The sequence below is a fragment of the Lepidochelys kempii genome, chromosome 1 (assembly GCF_965140285.1).
Source record: "Lepidochelys kempii isolate rLepKem1 chromosome 1, rLepKem1.hap1, whole genome shotgun sequence".
Taxonomy (NCBI): domain Eukaryota; kingdom Metazoa; phylum Chordata; order Testudines; family Cheloniidae; genus Lepidochelys; species Lepidochelys kempii.
The window spans coordinates 187,152,341-187,172,282 of record NC_136380.1 but is presented as its reverse complement, the minus strand read 5'-3'; the positions used below and the strand labels follow the sequence as shown (position 1 = coordinate 187,172,282).

Below are 19,942 nucleotides of genomic sequence, written 5' to 3'. Positions count from 1 at the left end.
AGCAGTGCTGGAGTACAGATTGTGGGATCCACACTGATTACAAACACCTTGATGCTTCATAGTTACTATAGGGAAAGTAACAGTTCTTTTTTCTTCAAGTATGTGCCAGTCTGGATCCCACCAAATACAACCAGCAGCTGTATCCCCTCTAAATAGGGAGAATGAAGTGTTTTAGCTTTATCCATTGAGCAATAATTTGATTGTAGTACTGCTCTTCTAAACTTGTCATCTGCCCTGGTAGTTAAGTCCATTGCATAATGTTTGACAAAATTCAATGAGTTACTATTTTGTGTTGCCACTTGGCAGATTTCAAAAACTGGCACGTTTCTGAAGCAGGGGGAGGATGTTACTTAAGCCTTAACGTAAAAGGAGTACACCAAGTCGTAACACTCTGAGCTACACTGCATTATCCACTTCAATGTCCTTTGTAATAAGAGGGCTTGGACTTCGGAATGAGGGAGAAACAAATGGGGAGACAGCCTGAACAGTTTTGTTCTGTCAATACAGCACAGTAAGACTCTGGAAACATCCAGCTTGTAAAACTTCTCTCCTGGTGTTGAGTGGGGTTCTGAGAAGAAAACAAGCAGGTAAACTGACTGATTCAGAAAAAACTCTGAGATCATGTTGGGGATGAACTTAGGGAGAGGTTTCAGTAACACTTTGTCCCTGTGAACATATGGTATAGAGGGGGTCGGCCATAAATGCTTGGAGATCATCCACTGTCCTAGCTGAAGCAACAGTTACTAAGAAGACCATCTTCGTCTTCAGAGTAAAATGAAATAGGACCATTCTGACAGATGTTGGAAGGGTGCGTGTCAAGAGGACAATGTTGAGGTCCCATGTGAGAGTAGGTTCTCTGACTGATTGATAAGTATATCAAGATCCTTAAGGAACTTCAATATTGTTGGCTGAGAGACCAAGCACAACAGCACAGGCAGATAGCAAGCGGAGATCATGTAAGGGGGACCTTAACGGAGCTGAATGAAAAGCCAGGGCACAGCAAATAATTGAGGATCTTCAGCATCACAGCCTGCCAAGGATCCAAGCTATGTTGGGGCCACCAATATTGAGAACCTCCTCCATTTTGTCAAGTAAATCTTTTTGGGCAAGGTCTTCCTGGACTTGTCAAGAACAGTCCCTGATTCAACTAGCCAACATCCAGGCTGTCGGATGTAGTGACTGTGGGTTTGGATGAAGTATCTGACCACAGTGCTCTGAAATCAGGTCTCAGCAGGGTGGGACCTGAATAAGTGAATGGACTTCAGTAACAAGTCTAAAACTGCCTTGGCCAGGAGGAAGCTATGACAATGATCATGGATGGCTTGGTCTCGTTTGACTTTGGATATCACCCTAGGGATCAGATGAGTCAGCAAAAAGCCATAGAGGAGGCTTCTGTTCTACTGCAGAAGGAAGGCATCTAGTAACGATCTTGGGCTCAAAACTAAACAACACTTGGACTTGTCTTTGGTGGCAAACAGGTCTGTCACGGCAATCCTCCTCAGAAGGAGCATTGGGTCTATGATGGATCTCAGCAGGGAGCACTCATGATTGGTCATTGATTGTTCAGGAAGTCTGCCAGGTCACTGTTGACTCCCAGGAGGTGAAGAGCCATTGGGATTACTCCATGTTGGCAGCCCCATGTCCAGAGCTTGATGGCTTCCAAAGACAGGAGTGCTGAGCTGACAATTCGTTGTTTATCTATCAAACATCTGTCTATCATGTTTATCTGTTTATGCTATCATCATCTGTACTGTGGAATTTTGGAGGACAGTAGGAACACCATACTGGCTGACCTGATGTCTCTGAGATCCAGGATGTTTATGAGAAGTCTCATGTCTCTACCAGATGTAACCTGAGCATCCCCAGATTTGCAAGTCCTCAAGGAGAAAGTCTGGCACACAGAGCACTTGTCTGGGATGTCCCTCTCCCCCAAACAAAACAGGCATCAACTTTTCCTGTTCATAAGGGAGATGAGCCCATCACAGGATGGGCAGAGTTTGAAACCTGACAGCTTAGAGTCCACCATGACGTCTGGTGGCTGGCACAAAGTTCCTTACCCCACTGTGTGGAGGAGTGTATGAGCCGGGGATGGGAAGGGGTTACCTAAGAGTAGTAGTACTTTTTTTCAGAAACATCCAATTTAAAGGAGTGGAAAAGGTAAAGTTCTTCACAATTTTTTGAGACCGGTTTTGAAGCCTCAGGACAGTAGTAGCTGAGAACAGAGGGCACTTGTTACATTCTACATTGCTGCTGTGGGTGGTAAGAGGGAACTGAGTGAGGGTCGCAGCTGTTCCACCCTTCATGCACTGGCATGGGAGCATGAGGCGGCATAGGGCGCTTATGCAGCCCCAGTGGACCCTGCTGTTCAAAAGATTCTCATAATCACGTACATGAGGCCCATGTGCACCTACAGTGGGATTAGCAGTCTCCTCGAAAAAGCCAGAGAGTGGACAAACTATGGAGACAAATTCCTTTCATTCTAAAAGATAGTTCATTTAGGATAGATCAAGATATACTAGAAGGGCTGTGTAAGGAAAATTTGCACTACCACTGCCTCCTCCACACTTATGCATATCAGATCAGAACTATAGCAGTAGTATGGCTGCACCCTATCGACTGAATACAAAATATCCTACATAAAGTCCAGTGGCCTACAAGTGGATGGACGTGTATACAAACTATCATCTTTACATACAAATTTTGCAAAACTAGTTTGTCGCATCTGTTTTGGAAATGTTTTGCCAGTTGTTTCACTGTGGTTCTATGATGTGCCCCATTATCTGTTAGTAAAGTGTTACAAAGTAACATTTCAACAAACTCAACTAATCAAAACCTGCTACATCTACACCAAGAGTATGCGAGACATCCGTCATGTTATTGCATAGTACAAAGACCTCCTGGCCTGAAGCTGAGGGGAGGAAGGAAGTGACCCAGGGGAACTTCTACTGTGATTTCTCTTTCAAAGCTTATTGGTAAGAGTGGGTGGACAAGTCAAAAATGTGTCTGAGCAACATTCAGACGTTACCAGAATAGAGCATTAACTTCCCTTGTACAAGGGCAACTTCTCCCATTTACTACAAGAACATGCTTTCTTTTAAAACAGCAGCCACTTTTATTTTTCCTTTCAAGTTCTTTCGAAGATGCCTTGATTGCTAATATAAGTGCCCATTATATCAACAACTGTAAAGTTATACTTTAATTAGGCACCATTCACTCTATTTTCATAACTCTCAGACAATAGTAGTTTCTCTGGCCAATACCTCTGTATGGGCAAGCAGAGGGCAATGTCATACTTCACTAAAAGAATAGTAGGATTTGTGGCACCTTAGAGACTAACACATTTATTAGAGCATAAGCTTTCGCGGTCTACAGCCCACTTCATCGGATGCATGCAGTGGAAAATACAGTAGGAAGATTTTATATACACAGAGAACATGAAACAATGGGTGTTACCATACAGACTGTGACAAGAGTGATCAGTTAAGGTGAGCTATTACCAGCAGAGGAAAAAAAACCTTTTGTAGTGATAATCAAGATGGGCCATTTCCAGCAGTTGACAAGAACGTGTAAGGAACAGTGTTGGGGGGGGGGGGAAATAAACATGGAGAAATAGTTTTACTTTTTTTGTTGTAATGTTGTGACTTTTAGGTCTGTAATCAAGTGACCAGAGAGATTGAAGTGTTCTCGGACTGGTTTTTGAATGTTATAATTCTTGACATCTGATTTGTGTCCATTTATTCTTTTACATAGAGACTGTCCGGTTTGGCCAATATACACGGCAGAGGGGGCATTGCTGGAATATATCACATTGGTAGATGTGCAGGTGAACGAGCCTCTGATAGTGTGGCTGATGTGATTAGGCCCTATGATGGTGTTCCCTAAATAGGTATGTGGGCACAGTTGGCACTGGGCTTTGTTGCAAGGATAGGTTCCTGGGTTAGTGTTTTTGTTGTGTGGTGTGTGGCTGCTGGTATTTGCTTCAGGTTGGGGGGCTGTCTGTAAGCAAGGACTGGCCTGTCTCCCAAGATCTGTGAGAGTGATGGGTCGTCCTTCAGGATAGGTTGTAGATCCTTGATGATGTGCTGGAGAGGTTTTAGTTGGGGGCTGAAGGTGACGGCTAGTGGCGTTGTTACTTTCTTTGTTGGGCCTGTCCTGTAGTAGGTGACTTCTGGGTACTCTTCTGGCTCTGTCAATCTCTTTCTTCACTTCAGCAGGTGGGTATTGTAGTTGTAAGAACACCTGAGAGAGATTGTGTAAGTATTTGTCTCTGTCTGAGGGGTTGGAGCAAATGCAGTTGTATAGTAGAGCTTGGCTATAGACAATGGATCATATGGTGTGGTCTGGATGAAAGCTGGAGGGATGTAGGTAAGTATAATGGTCAGTAGGTTTCTGGTATAGGGTGGTGTTTATGTGACCATTGCATATAAGCACTGTAGTGTCCAGGAAGTGGATCTCTTGTGTGGACTGGTCCAGGCTGAGGACCAGTCGGAGAACACTTCAATCTCTCTGGTCACTTGATTACAGACCTAAAAGTCACAATATTACAACAAAAAAATTACAAAAACAGACTCCAATGAGAGACTGCTGAATTGGAATTAATTTGCAAACTGGACACCTTTACATTAGGCTTGAATAAAGACTGGGAGTGGATGTGTCATTACACAAAGTAAAACTATTTCCCCATGTTTACTCCCCCCCATACTGTTCCTCACACGTTCTTGTCAACTGCTGGAAATGGCGCATCTTGATTATCACTACAAAAGTTTTTTTTTCCTTTCCTGCTGGTAATAGCTCACCTTAATTGATTACTCTCGTTATAGTGTGTATGGTAACACCCATTGTTTCATATTCTTTGTGTATATAAAATCTTCCTACTATATTTTCCACTGCATGCATCCGATGAAGTAGGCTGTAGCCCACGAAAGCTTATGCTTAAATAAATTTGTTAGTCTCTAAGGTGCCACAAGTACTCCTGTTCTTTTTGCAGATACAGACTAATATGGCTGCTACTCTAACACTTGACTAAGCAACTTATTCTGGTAGAGTAAATTCTTTGACAGGGTTCAGAGTAACAGCCGTGTTAGTCTGTATTCGCAAAAAGAAAAGGAGTACTTGTGGCACCTTAGAGACTAACCAATTTATTAGAGCATAAGCTTTCGTGAGCTACAGCTCACTTCATCAGATGCATATCGTGGAAACTGCAGCAGACTTTATATATACACAGAGAATATGAACCAATACCTCCTCCCACCCCACTGTCCTGCTGGTAATAGCTTATCTAAAGTGATCATCAGGTGGGCCATTTCCAGCACAAATCCAGGTTTTCTCACCCTCCACCCCCCCCACACAAATTCACTCTCGTGTGGGGGGGGTGGAGGGTGAGAAAACCTGGATTTGTGCTGGAAATGGCCCACCTGATGATCACTTTAGATAAGCTATTACCAGCAGGACAGTGGGGTGGGAGGAGGTATTGGTTCATATTCTCTGTGTATATATAAAGTCTGCTGCAGTTTCCACGATATGCATCTGATGAAGTGAGCTGTAGCTCACGAAAGCTTATGCTCTAATAAATTGGTTAGTCTCTAAGGTGCCACAAGTACTCCTTTTCTTTTTGTAAATTCTTTGATACAGCCTTAGCTTAAACGACGGTGATTTTTACCCATCAGTGTCACTAGACTGAGCCAAGTGACAACCCATATTAGCAGGAGGGCAATGAGTCAGGTCTGACTAAAGAAGTTAATTAAAGGTGGTTTTTGGAGGGGAGACACTTAGACAGTTTAATTTGTGTAGAGGCTGAACATCCACACGCCCACACAATATTAAGCATGTACTTTACACATGGTGAAGAACAACGTTTAAAGCAGTCAGGTTTTAGCACTCAAACTTTTCCTAGATGTTATATTCCCTTTGCCTTGTTCTTTATTTCCCCAATACATTTCCATGACAAGATGACTGAAAGTTCATAAAGACCTGCTGCTTCTTACAATTACAATAGTCTGTGCATTAGCAGACTATATATAATGGTGACCTTCAGCATAGTTTTTTTAAATAAAAAGCATACTGATTGTGGTTTAGTTGACACAACTACCTTCCCCCATCACATAAATGCAAGAGTCAAATTTGAAAAGCTGAAATTTCAAGCTAGAGGGAAGCAAGGAAATCAGAGCTCCAGATGTAATGGGACCATTCACTACATCCTCTCACATCTATTAACAGGATCCTCCTTTACACAACACATGTACAGTAGTAAGGAAAGTGTACTATATCCATCTTAAGTGTAAAACACTGTTAAAGACATGCATTTTAATATTTGTATTACAGTAGCAGCTCATTTTGCTGGACACTACAATAAAACAGTCACTGTCTTGAGTTTACAGTCCACTACCTATGGTGTATACATGTATACTGTATAATTTGTATACTATTGTAACACAAAGATGCAGAGAAGCAGACTTGTGAGAATCTTAACTCTGAATTTTTGTTTTTTTTGTGCAGCCACATCTCAACTGTCACAGCATCTAGATGTCATGCCAATAAGCACATTAGTGTTACTCATTGCTTTAATTTGTGGGCTTGCTATAACAGATGCTATGAACCAAGAAAGTTTGTTTTTTTTTAAATAAAGAGAAATACACTGTCTTCTGCATGAGCAACAATCAAAACCAAAACACATCTTTATTGCAACTTTCAATTCTCAAAACAGCCAAACGATTATCAAAATTTTTGAGTGAATTGAGGGAAAAGGGGAGGAGCAGTGGTGTTCATAAGTATAATCTTAGCCTAAAGGCTTGTCTTCATTAAAAAACATCTGGACCAGCGTAACTACAATGTAATCACCACTTCAAGTTTTCTGAAGAGACACAAACCTTTAGCGTCACCTACTGATGACTGGTGTCTTGTTTCTTCTTCACAATGATCACATCAAATATTTCCAGATACTTCACTGCCAAAAACTCAGTTTCAAAGGCTTTCTGGTCTCCTACCTGGTGAAAGTTCACCACTAATACTGGAAACAGGGAGACTAGTCAAATGGAAGGGAGGCCTCTACGGAAGGAGTCATGGACTTTGGAATCATCCGAGGAAGCTTCACGGGCAAACAGGCTGGTCTGCCAGGTAGGCTGTATCAAGGCAGTTCAGGGATCTTGTGCATTGGAGGGATAGCCTCCATACAATTGAAGTTAATTTCCAGATGAAACAATACCTAGCCAGGCACTCATCCCGCACTTATCACCGTGGTATCTAAGCTCCTTATAAGGGTAAGCACATTAAAGATTTCTTAAGTGCCTGATGGAATGAGCTAACTCATCTGCATTTTGCTTCCTACTAGGGACGCAATCCATTTTGTAACATCACCATTAATTGCTATGGAATTAGCACATACTGGCAACTTCAGTTGGAGTAAACTGTGAAGCAGCTCAGATGAACTTAAAGGAAAAAAAAATAACTTGTTTATTTCCACAGGCAACTGCCTCAAAATGCAAGATTAAAAAAAATAATTTACAGAAGACAGACAACTTTTCAGGAAACTGCTAAGACACCTTCCCCCCCAGAGGTTTGGCATCCAATTCTCCAGCAAAATGTGATAAAGCATCCCAGTTTCCACATTTACTCTCATTCTTACAGGAAGTCCAAAATATTAATAGTTGGCAGTCACTCCAGCCTTGCTAGGAGTCTGAAATTGTGCCTGCAGACATGTACAACAGACTAATGGGTTTGGGATTCTTTTGAAGAGAGGGGTTATACTACATTGTTATGAACCTCAAGATTTGAGGAGCTGACGATACAGTTTGTAACACCAGTATTTGCCAGCACAGCTACACAGAAAAGCCAAGACCCCTGTCGCCCTGGCATATTGTCAATGCCCAACAGACCATGAAAACAGGACTCCTACCATATTTTCACAGTAACTATAAGACAAAAGGAAGATTTTCTACCACCAAGTATTTTAGTCTATTTACTTCCCCAACTCAACTATTCAATCCAACTCAACTATTCAATCCATCCCTCCACTCATGAAGAATTTAAGGCAGTACCCCTTTGAGACACTCCCACCCAGTCTTTCAGCACTAGAATGCCTCCCAGCCTCATGTTATTTTATGTGGCAGGGATCAGCAACCTTTGGCATGCGGCCTGCCAGGGCTACCCCTTGGTGGGCTGGTTTGGTTACCTGCCGCATCCACAGGTTCGGCCAATCGCAGCTCCCACTGGCCGCAGTTCGCCGTCCCAGGCCAATGGGGGCTGCGGGAAGCAGCGCGGGCCGAGGGACGTGCTGACCGCCACTTCCCACAGCCCCCATTGGCCTGGAGCAGGGAACGGCGAAACCTGTGGACGTGGCAGGTAAACAAACTGACCCGACCTGCCAGGGGGCTTACCCTGGCAGGCCGCAGGCCAAAGGTTGCTGAGCCCTGTTATATGGCTATATGTGGAGACGACTGTCTGCCAACATCTAACAGAGGGGTGGAGGTCGGAAAGAAACCACGGAGAGAGGGAGATTAAAGAACTAAATCATTCAAACAACATGTTTAATGCTACATTAACCACCAGAAGAATGTTTAACATGCAGTTACTGACCATCACCCTCTCTTTCTTGCACTTCTCCTCCCATTACCTAACAAAAGAAAAGCCAAAAGACTGCATTTAGTCAAGAGAGCAAGAAGTTGCCAGTTCCCTTCAAAATAAGTAGTTCTATAGATAAAACCAGGATTTTCTTCTAATTGAAAGAAAAATTCCCTCCAGTCAATGGGTCTGTCATTATTCTAGGGGAACTGTTACACTGGGTCAAGGGAAGGGGAATGTATTTTAGGGTTTTGCATACAGGGTCAGACAAAGCAATGGCAATCTGGTGAAGTCCCAGACTACCATGGGAATAGGGAAGAGCAGGATGTGCAGTTCTCCTGGTAAGGTTAGGAGGCCGGGTGGGCTTTCAGTTGCTGGAGGACTTGGAAAGTCTGGAGACACTCTCCAGCAAGCGAGTGATTCCTCTTCCTCGCATGGTGCCTGTTCTATATGGCGACGTCACTCCAGAGGGATGTTCACCTATGAAATTAACCAGTATATTTTGAAGTCAATCAGCATTTAAAACATTCATAACTCAAGAGATCTGCTGTCCTATGTCCCCTTGCTTCAGCTGCAAACTAGTGGGGCTGCACCGTTTGATTGACCTAACCAAGAGGCAGAGTCTTGGACTTTGAAATGCTGTCCTCAATGTACACCAAGTTCATCATTGACGTCCCTCTGGAAAAAGCTCAGGACTTTTAGTTTATGGTTTTAGTGCAGGGGTTGGATTAGGCAGCTCAAAGAACTGGTATTTTTCCCTGTTTGCCATCCTGTGCTCCAGAATCTAAATTTTCGTTTAAAATCCCTCCCCACTCCAGCCTGGTCTACACAAAGGATTGAATCAAGTCTAGTCACTGTTTTGACTGCCCTTACTCAAATCCCTAATGGGTACTGGTCTATTCTAGTTTCAATCAGTGGTAAATTGCAACACAGCAAGTCCTAGTTTATCCCATCTACACTAGGGGTTTGCATCAATGCAGCCACATCACAGGCTGGAAACAGGGCAAATGAGGTACACAAAGCCTAATTCTCTAGCCTTTATGGATGTAAAGGAAACCATCCTTAAAAGTGTGAACAGAGTGCTGAGACAGTGATGTCTGCTAGAGTTTGCAGATAGCTGACAGACCAGATCTGAGGGAGGAGTGAACGGCAGCTTTCATCCTGGGTGCAGACCCAAGCTGCAACATGCTATTGACAACTATCTTGCTGCTAATAGGATTCTTTAGGTTGGTATGGAAACTTAGTTTGATGGAAGCTTTTTGCCCTTTCACATTTTCTATGAGGTATTCAGATGTCTGAGCGTTTGTGTAAAGTTACAAGTTAAATGTAAATCTTCATCAGAGCAATCTTAAAATTGAGCATTTAAGGACAGAGAGCCTGGAAAGGCAAGAGTTAGGTTCTCCTACCAATGTCAGTCCACCCACATTGCACACAGCTATTGAACTTGAAAAGCGGCAACTGGTCCACTGCCTGTTGCTCCAAGCAAACCACTGCCTTTAGTGGGGTTATACGGAGCTAGAGCAGAATTTGGCACAGTACATGCTGTACATGTGGGTTAATACTGCCAAGAGTATTTATAAAAAGGAAAAGTTCTCAGTTGTTTTGCTTTTCTTTTACTGATTTAATAAAAATAACCAAAAAAGTTTAAAGAAATCCCTTCTTTGTGAGCTAAGTAAAGAGTGTTTGCTCCAACTCCACAATACTGCAACTTGAAATGTAGCAAGACTGTATATGAAGTAAAAAAGATTTTAAACAAAGACTATTTAAATTGTTTTTCTTGCAAACTCACAGCTACTAGCCCTCACTGAAGACTAGCCATGATCTGACATTTCAGATACCCTTGTACAAATGTCATACTTTGTGGCTTAGGAAGAAGATCTGTTTCCCTTGCTCACTTAACTCAGAAGTACCTGAGCAGATGCATTTTCCATAAAATAAATGTTATCTTTGGGCTCTGACCAACTAAACAATGTTTTAGCCCCCAAAAGGCAGACTTTCAAGGAGTCCAGTTTATAATGGAAGTCACATTGCAACAAGTATTCATTGAGTTTGTATGTACTGTACTTTTTATACAACAGGATGTGTTGGGAAGACAACCCTACCCCAAATACCCACAGGAAGTCCTCTCTCAACCCTGGTGTATGCTGAGAGAAAGAAGAGCTGCAGGAAGCTGGAGGTAACAGCACACGAGGAGTGTTGAACACAATGAATTGGAGGAGTCCTTTTTGGCTCTGGGAATTCTTTCCAGTAAAACTGGCACTGGCTTATCTGGTTAAGGTCAGACATTAGGAGTTCAATCAAATCTACAACTGTATACATGAATGAGCTGAAGCTGTACCACCCAAGGGAGGTATTGTGACGATCTGGCCATTTACTGTATCCAGAGACGAGGTGGGCAGAGGACGACAGCGCCACAGTCATCTGATAAAGACCTTATTCTCATTCTTTCCTTTCGCAAATCTGAAAGTCTCAAACTCACCAGCAGAAGAGGCAGCACCTTGTTTCTGAACTGGAGAACTGAAGTATCGATTACAACCAGGATTCTGAGCCCTCAGCTTCTGTAGCAGAAAAAATTCAAACCCCCTTTTCAGAACAGACAAGTGTTCTCTTTCACATAGCATCCACCACACCTACTCACGATACCCAAGGGTGCTGGGTAAAGATTTAGGCAAGACAGAATATCTGGCTGCCTATTTGCATAGGATTTAAACAGGTTAATTCTCCCTGCCTCTTATTCTAGAAGAATCATTTGTGCCGGCATATTTTGGAGGACCTCATAGTCAGATCAGAGCTTTTGTAGCAAAGGGTTGGGACAAACTTCAGAAAGATGTCTAGTCAGCTAGTGGAGAACTTTCCTGGTTGGCTTTCCAAATATCCGTTGTGCATTATGAACAAGGATGTCACCGGCTGTAAAAGTGAATATAGCCAATCTGACACTGGAAGGTCAACTCCACTGCCCCAGGAAGAAACCAGGCCCCCTTCAGGAAAAGAGCAGTCATAGCAGCCTAAATAATTCAGCACAAATTCAAAGAAGATGACCTGGAAACGTCCAGCATCCAGTACCACCATCTTGGGATTTATGTTGTTGCTGGACTCATAGTCTTGCAGAGGTAGGTGAGCTGTTGTGAGCGAGACTCCATACACGCCTGCAAGAGTGTTACTGATGCAATAACTACATTGAGCAAAGGAAAAAAAAGAGTTCTGATAAGAATTCTGTACTGTATTTCTTATATACAAAGGCAGCATAGCCCCACCCCTCTTTACAGTGAAAGACATACAGAAGGAATAGCTGCTATCACCAATACTTTGAGGTGGGGGGGAGGGAAGGTAAGATATGAGGACTACATCCTATCATCCTTTCATCCAGAAAAAGGCCAATCTTCTTTAAAAATTATACATGAAGCTACAAGAATCACTGCCCCCATCACCCAGGATGAAACATGACTGTTTAATGGTGCACTGCATTATTAAATCAGTTTGAACAGGAAGACTGCTACTATATCCAATTGTTGGGGAGATAATGCAATTATTTAAATATTTAAAATTTAAATATTTGCCTAAATTACCCCTACTTTTACTTCCAAAAAGCACAGCGCCTTTCTATTTGGCCCTGCTTCCTCCCTGCGGAGAAATGTTTGGGTGGGGATGGGGAGGAAGAGGGTGCAAGTGGTGACACCAGGCGCTCTGTGCATCCAGGTCAGTTTCCCCATGTGAGCTGTGTAAGGGGTGGGCAGGAGAGCAGCTCCTGATGCCTCTCAGCACAGCCCAGGTGGGGAAACTGAGCTGGACACACAGGGCGCCTGGTGTTGCTACTTGCCCCCACCCCCAGCCTCCTAGGGGGCATGGAGGAACATCTGGGGTGGCGAACGGTGACGCGAGGGCCTTGGTGCTTCCCGGTCGGTATTCCCACCTGGGCTGCGCAAGGGGAAGGCAGGAGAGCAGTTCTTGATGCCTCACAGCATAGCTCCAGCTAGGGGCCTTTTCAATTTTACTAGCCTATACAATAAGAGACTTGAACCAGAAACACAGGCATCTAGACATCGGAGCCACTTTCTAATCAGCGCCGCTAACATTGTAGCAAATGAACACAAGATCTGAGCTGCTTCCCAAGGGTCTGCGCAGTTACTGCATTGACTGTGTCAAGCCCAGGTGAGTGATAGAGTGAACAGGAAAAGTTAAATATGAGTGGAATGTGCTTAGGCAGATGGGCAAAGGGGACAGGCTTTACCAATGGATTTGTTTGATGTGTGCATTGCACATTTACGTATCTCTAAAACCAGGGAGACATAATTCATAGTTACATGAAAGTACTTATTTCTGTTTAGTCAAGAATTTGTTTTTATGTAAATGTTAATTTTTAAAGTGGCAGCTTGTAAATGTGGCAAATAATTAAGTCAAAACAAAACATTAAGGGTGATTAAATACTGAATGTAAACTGTATTTGCGATTTCAAATACACTAATTTAAGAACCACTAACAATTGATAAATCCAGAAGTTAGACCTATACCTATTAACAGTATTAAGCCCCTTGCCCCCCACAAATATAGAAGTCAAACTCCGTCTATGCAGGCACTGATACCATGGGGTAACATTATATTATGATCATGTTGCTAATATTCAGATTACAGAAAAGAATAAGAGACACTAACGAAGAAATACCTACAGAGATAAGGAAGCCATTAGAAAAAGACAACTTGGGAACAACTTTCCTCAGAGGAGAAGAGAAGCCAGATGCACAGGGCTAGAGAGTCCAGAAGCTAAGGATTGTCTGCAACATATCAGACATATCCCCTTCACAGTACTCACGCAGTTTTCTTGCAGGATGCTAAAGCACAGAACAGGATATCATTCTCTTCATGCCACTTGCACCTAAGTGCAGATTGAAATTCTTCTGAGTTCATAATAGAAACAAAACTACACCCTTAATTTAGATGGATATAATTAATCTAGTTGGATTAGAAACCTGTTGGCTGATGCTAACCTCCCTTTCTCCTAGTCAGTGTAATTAAAATCAGACCTAGAAAACTCCTGGCACAGTCTTGGTGCCCAAAAGTAACATAGGTTAAATTTTAAAAAGGGACCATGTCACATAACTAAATGTAAACTTAGGGACCCAAGCTAACAGGTTGTAGTTTTATAAAACCTCATAGACATTTTCTCTTTCTTCTTAAAAAAGAAAAGAAGAGTGGAATTTAAGGAAAACCATCCACTTGAAGTCTTTTTAATTTTAAAGACTTAAAAGTAGTTTTTTGGTACTATACCTGTTTCTCTTTCCCGCCCCCGCCCCTTTTATTTTTTAAGGACAGTTTCTTTTTCCTGTTGGTGTGTGAATGACTCACACAAACAGGTGGAAATGACTATACAAAGGAAACAGTGACACTGACTATACAGAGTGCCATCAAAACTCTCAAAACCAGACAGATATTTCTCTCCTATAATCTTAGAGTTATAAAGTTTACAGTCTTAGTTGTTACCTATAACAATAGCACGTAAAATGTCAGAAGTAAATTAACAGTGTCACTTTAAACTTCCCCTGCAGCATCTGCAGCCCAGATGTTGCAGCACTGTGCTAGTGCATGAGAACCTGAAAGTGAAACTAAGGAGCCTATCTTTGCTGTCCATGATACACATTCAGAAAATGAACGTAAGGCAAGAAATATACTACAACTGAATCTTATTCAAATATAAGGTGTTTTGCTCAGATATATCCATGAAAACCCAGTGAAGTCAATGGATTTTCATGGATGAAACAAAAGAACCTGGCTCTGATTTCTAATCTAAGCACCTCTATTAAAATAAACAAAAACTATTCTGACAGACAGAAATGGATGTACAGTCCAGCAGTATAATTCCGATAATTTTCCTGTATTTTAATTTATGGGGTACAAATAAAAACATCTGACTACTATAATTCAATGGATTATTAATGAAGCAAACATTCTTCCAAACCTTTTCTTAGTGCAATTTTAATGGATTTGTGAACTTCAAAGAAGCAAAGATATTCGTATTTTGAGATTCTCTCTTTCAAACACAAGCACATGGAAGTATTCTCACCTCACCCCTTTCCACTCTCAAGTCAAACCCACAAGCCTCTGCTTCACAGCCTTCAAATCTATGCTTATACTTGAAAATTCAGAGACATACTGTCCAAGAGCGCATTTCCTTCAGCCACATCTGAGCTATGATCCAAGGAGGACCAGCCTTAATGATGAGACTAGAGTTTTCAGCTAACCTAACATTGAAGTAAGAAAGGTGTATGTGTGCAGGGCACTGAGGGACAGTTTAAAGCATCTGGCTAACAGATAGTTACCACTATAACATCTCCCTGTTCAGGAAATAAGGAAATAAGCCAATGCCATACCTAGTGTTACTGCAGTAATCCCACATGAAGACATCCAGCAGGTTGCGCACCCAGGTCTTGGAAGGCTCCTTTCCAAGTTTCCGCTGGTACAGTTCCACCACCAGGTTTTCCACACTGAGAAGCTCCAGCTGGTTCTCAGTGCCTGTTATTCAGAGAAGGCCGAGTCAAGAAGAGGAGAAGGAATGGCAGAAACTTTGACAAATATAGGTGGGACAGAGGAGACGCTGCCGAGATACTAAGACTCCTTGCAGTCTTAAAAAATTTACTTCTCACCTGCTTCCTTAGCCATCCATTTCAGACACCAGTTGACTCTGTACCAATCATCAGACTAGAGAGAAAAACGTTTCACTGTCACATGCTCCAGAACACAACTACAGGTATGGAGTGGAGTTTAGTTATTGCCCCCCGCCGTTCCTAAACCATCTTCTCCAGCTACTTTAGTTCTTGGACAAAGCCACTGTCACTCTTCCTGAAAGTTTTCCCTGAGTCTCAAAAGAAGTCTCCGCCTGGGGGTGCAGGCTCTGGGGTGGGGCTCAGGATGAGAGGTTTGGGGTGCAGGAGGGGGCTCCGGGCAGGGGCCAAGGGGTTTAGAGTGCAGGAGGAGGCTCAGGGCTGGGACAGAGGGGTGGGGTGCTGGAGGAGGTTCAGGGTGCAGGCTCCAGGAGGGAGTTTGGGTGCGGGAGGGGGCTCAGGGCTGGGGATTAGGGTACAGAAGGGGGTGCGGGCTCTGGGAGGCAATTAGGGTGCGGGAGGGGGTTCCAATCTGGGGCTAGGGGTTCAGGCTGTGGGCTCCGACCGGGCAGCGCTTACCTCAGGTGGCTCCTGGTCAGTGGCGCAGTGGGTCTAAGGCAGGCTCCCTGCCTGCCCTGGCTTTACTCTGCTCCCAGAAGCAGCTGGCATGTCCAGCCCCTAGGTGGAGGCATGGCCAGGAGGCTTTGCACTGTGAATGCGGCCCGCCCCCGCAGCTCCCATTGGCCACAGTTCCCAGCCAATGGGAGCTGTGGAACCAGCGCTGGGGGGCAGCATGCAGAGCTTCCCTGATTGCCCCTGCGTCTAAGGGCTGCAGGGACATGCCAGCCGCTTCCGGGAGCTGCGCGGAGCTGACCGGACTTTTAATGGCCTTCCCCCCACAGCGGGCTGAGCTGGTGCTTGTGGCTCCACCCCCACGGGGGGCACTGAGGCTTGGGGCTTCCAGCCCGCGGCACAGAGACTTGCCGCAGGCTGGATTAAATTAAGCAGTGGGCCAAAGATTCCCCACCCATACTATAAAGCAGGGGTGGGCAAACTACGGCCCATAGGCCGGATCCGGCCCATCAGGGCTTTGGATCTGGCCTGCAGGATTGCCACCCCTGTGGCGCCGCGGACCCTGCACCGCTCCCGGAAGTGGCCGGCACCACATCCCTGCAGCCCCTCACCTGCAGGCACCGCCCCTTGCAGCTCCCATTGGCCAGGAACAGGGAACTGCAGCCAATGGGAGCTTCGGGGGAGGTACCCGCAGGCAAAGGCAGCACGCGCAGCCCTCTGCCCCCCACAGGGGCCACAGGGAAATGGTGCCGGCCACTTCCAGGAGAGGCACGGGGCTAGGGCAGGCAGGGAGCCTGCACCCCAACCCCCTGCCCTGAACCCCCTGCCACACCCCACATCCTTCCTGCACCCCCAACCCTGAGCCTCCTCCTGCACCCCACCCTCCTCCTGCACCCCACATCCCTCCTGTACCTCAGTCTCCTGCCCTGAGCTCCCAACCCCCTGCCCTGAGCCCCCGCCGCACCCCGCATCCCTCCTGCACCCCAACCCCCTGCCCCGAGTTCCCAACCCCCTGCTCTGAGCCCCCTCCCACACTCCGCACCCCTTTCTGCATGCCTGCCTTGAGCCCCCTCCCGCACGCTGCACCCCTCCTGCACTCCAACCCCTTTCCCTGAGCCCCTTCCTGCACACTACACCCCCTCCCACACTCCCTCCTGCACCAGTCCTACATTCATGGCCCTGCATGCAATTTCCCCATCCAGATGTGGCCCTCGGGCCAAAAAGCTTGCATACCCCTGCTATAAAGGCTTCTTTTGGCAACTACAATAGGACTGTGTGTTTTGAAGGGCTGCCCTAACTTGGACGGGGCTGGATTCTACCTTGCAGTACACAGGTGGCCATCTGCTGCAGTTTGGCTGAACAAACGCGTAAAGTTCACGTAACACAACAGGGTGACCAGCATTTGAGAGCTCAAAACCAGAGATGGGGATCTTGTGAGTGGCATCACCTAATAGAGGTTAATGAGGAGAGAGAAAAATGGGATATGAGCAGTCCATTTTTTAAAATTTTTTAAAATTTTTTAAAGAAACGCACTGCTTTCTCCATTCCCAGTCCTACCTACCATCCACAGGTAAAATCTGCAAGATTCATGCACCCACCAGAACCTCACCTTTAACATGCACCTACTTATTTTCCCCAAAGATCTGGGATGATCTGAGGTGAGAGCCCTACGCTGCTTTAAAGAGAGAGTTACCCAAGTATTTTGATAAAGGGAGGCAGGAGCTGTGTCCATTAGCAGTGTGTGTAGGGACAGGAAGTCCACTAACTGGAATCTATAAACACTGCTCAAATGGTAATATAAGGGAAAGGTAAAAACAATGCAGTAGAAGTTAAAATAGTACAGAGGGCCAACCGACAGGGTTGTAGGAATACTTTACTTGCTGAATGTCAATGCTGCATGGAGAAGTATTAGGTTTGTATTTCTAGAGGTTCCTCTTTAATAATGATACTTTATATTAGCATCTTCCAGTTTGGGGAAAAAACAAGGTTCCAGTGTATTTTTTTTATCCATTTATTTATTTTTTACAAACTATGCGCACACACACGGGGGAGATGCTTTACCCACCACCGAAAGACAGCCACCTCAGAGATGGAAACGACAGCTACGAAACATCATGCACTGAAGTTACACAGTCGTTTAGGACAGAAATACTGAAGCTAACTGGAATTCCGTGTGGGAGGGCAGATCATAGCCAACAGAACATGATTACCCACAATGGACGTTTGGGTAAGACACCATCATTAATTAGAAGTGTCAGAGGTTCTTTAATGACTAGTTATTCACAAAGAAGAGTTTATGGTCTATGGAAGACACAGCATTAAGAAATCCCTCAGGCAGTTTGCTCTAGTGCCCATCTCTCTCTTGGACGCAAGATGCATAGTTCTTAGAGAAGCATCACTTCTCACAAGCAAGGCAAACGTTTAAAGGACTGGTGTACACAAGCCAATGAAACTTCCAAACCCTGTATCCCACCCCTTTCCTCCTCCAATACTCACTTGCTGCTTGACAATGAAACCGAAAGCCACGTGGCACCACTCCTGCAAGAGGGCAGAGAGAATACACATTATCAAGCAAGAAACAGATATACAAACTCTAAATAATGAACAATACCTCGTTGTGCTATAAGAGCAGCCATACTGGGTCAGACTAAAGGTTCATCTAGCCCAGTATCCTGTCTTCCGACAGTGACCAATGCCCCAGAGGGAATGAACAGAACAGGTAATCATCAAGTGATCCACCCCTTGCCACCCATTCCCAGCTTCAGGTAAACAGAGGCTAGGGACACATCCCTGCCCATCCTGGCTAATAGCCACTGATGGACTTATCTTCCATGAATATATCTAGTTCTTTTTTGAATCCTGTTATAGTCCTGGCCTTCACAACATCCTCTGGCAAGGAGTTCCACAGGTTCTCCGTGCGTTGTATGAAAAAATACTTCCTTTAGTTTGTTTTAAACCTGCTGCCTATTAATTTCATTTAGTGACCCCTAGTTCTTATGTTATGAGAAGGAGTAAATAACACTTCCTTATTTACTTTCTCCACACCAGTCATGATTTTATGGACCTCTATCAGATCCCCCCTTAGTCGTCTCTTTTCCAGGCGGAAAAGTCCCCGTTTTATTAATCTCTCCTCATATGGAAGACGTTCCATACCCCTAATAATTTTTGTTGCCCTTTTCTGAACCTTTTCCAATTCCAATATATGTTTTTTGAGATGGGCGACCACACCTGCATGTAGTATTCAAGATGTGGGCATACCATGGATTCATATAGAGGCAATATGATATTTTCTGCCTTATTACGGTATCTATCCCTCTCTTCATGATTCCCAACATTCTGTTCACTTTTTTGACTGCCGCTGCACATTGAGTGGATGTTTTCAGAGAACTATCCACAATGACTCCAAGATCTCTTTCTTGAGTGGTAACAGCTACTTTTGACCCCATCATTCTATATGTATAGTTGGGATTATGTTTTCCACTGTGCACTACTTTGCATTTATCAACACTGAATTTCATCTGCCATTTTGTTGCCTACTCACCCAGTTTTGCGACATCTTTTTGTAACTCTTTGCAGTCTGCTTGGGACTTACTTATCTTGAGTAGTTTTGTATCATCTGCAAATTGCGCCACCTCACTGTTTACCCCCTTTATTTATGGATATGTTGAATAAAACTGGTCCCAGTAGAGACCCCTGGGGGACACCACTATTTACCTCTCTCCATTCTGAAAACTGACAATTTATTCCTACCCTTTGTTTCCTATCTTTTAACCAGTTACCAATCCATGAGAGGACCTTCCCTCTTATCCCATAACAGGTTAACAGCTTAGTTAACAGCTTTATCTATCATCATGTGTCCTTGCATAACTGCCATGAATGTCCACTTATTTAAAACATTTTCTTAGCTATACTCATTTGCACAAACGCTGCACAATACACACATTTTACAACCTGCTGCATACCTCTGTGTTTTGGCCCCATCTAGGCAAATGCATTTTACTATTAAATCCAACATACACAAGCGTGCAGCCTCCCACCTACACAGTAGTTTTTCTTCCAGCTGATGGCCAGACAGCTTCGTAAAGGATTTTATTTCAACTACTTTCTCACAAGATTTCTTTTACCCTCCAAGTTCTCACTCAGTCTGGATGCCAAAGGCCACCTTTCTGAAGACTTTAGTAGAAGTCAGCTTTAACCACAGGCATTTACGCTGCTACTAT

The 19,942-nt window shown here is 44.2% G+C and overlaps 1 protein-coding gene across 6 annotated transcripts in view; it reads right to left on the bottom strand.

Moving 5' to 3' along the window:
• Nucleotides 1-19,942, bottom strand: part of STYXL2 (serine/threonine/tyrosine interacting like 2) — a 122,356-nt gene that overhangs the window by 91,504 nt on the left and 10,910 nt on the right. For 5 of the 6 annotated variants that reach the window (XR_012154161.2, XR_012154157.2, XM_073304744.2 and 2 more), the window contains exons 5-8: nt 18,219-18,260; nt 17,042-17,169; nt 15,192-15,246; nt 14,919-15,060 (exon numbers count right to left, since the gene is read on the bottom strand). Coding sequence is in view for 4 of the 6 variants with exons in the window: in XM_073304744.2 (XP_073160845.1) it covers nt 14,919-15,060; nt 15,192-15,246; nt 17,042-17,169; nt 18,219-18,260 (367 nt within the window). In the remaining 2 variants the exon portion in view is untranslated. Of the gene's footprint in view, nt 1-14,918; nt 15,061-15,191; nt 15,247-17,041; nt 17,170-18,218; nt 18,261-19,942 lie in introns of those variants that run through there. The other variant, XM_073304751.2, reaches the window with a different exon arrangement.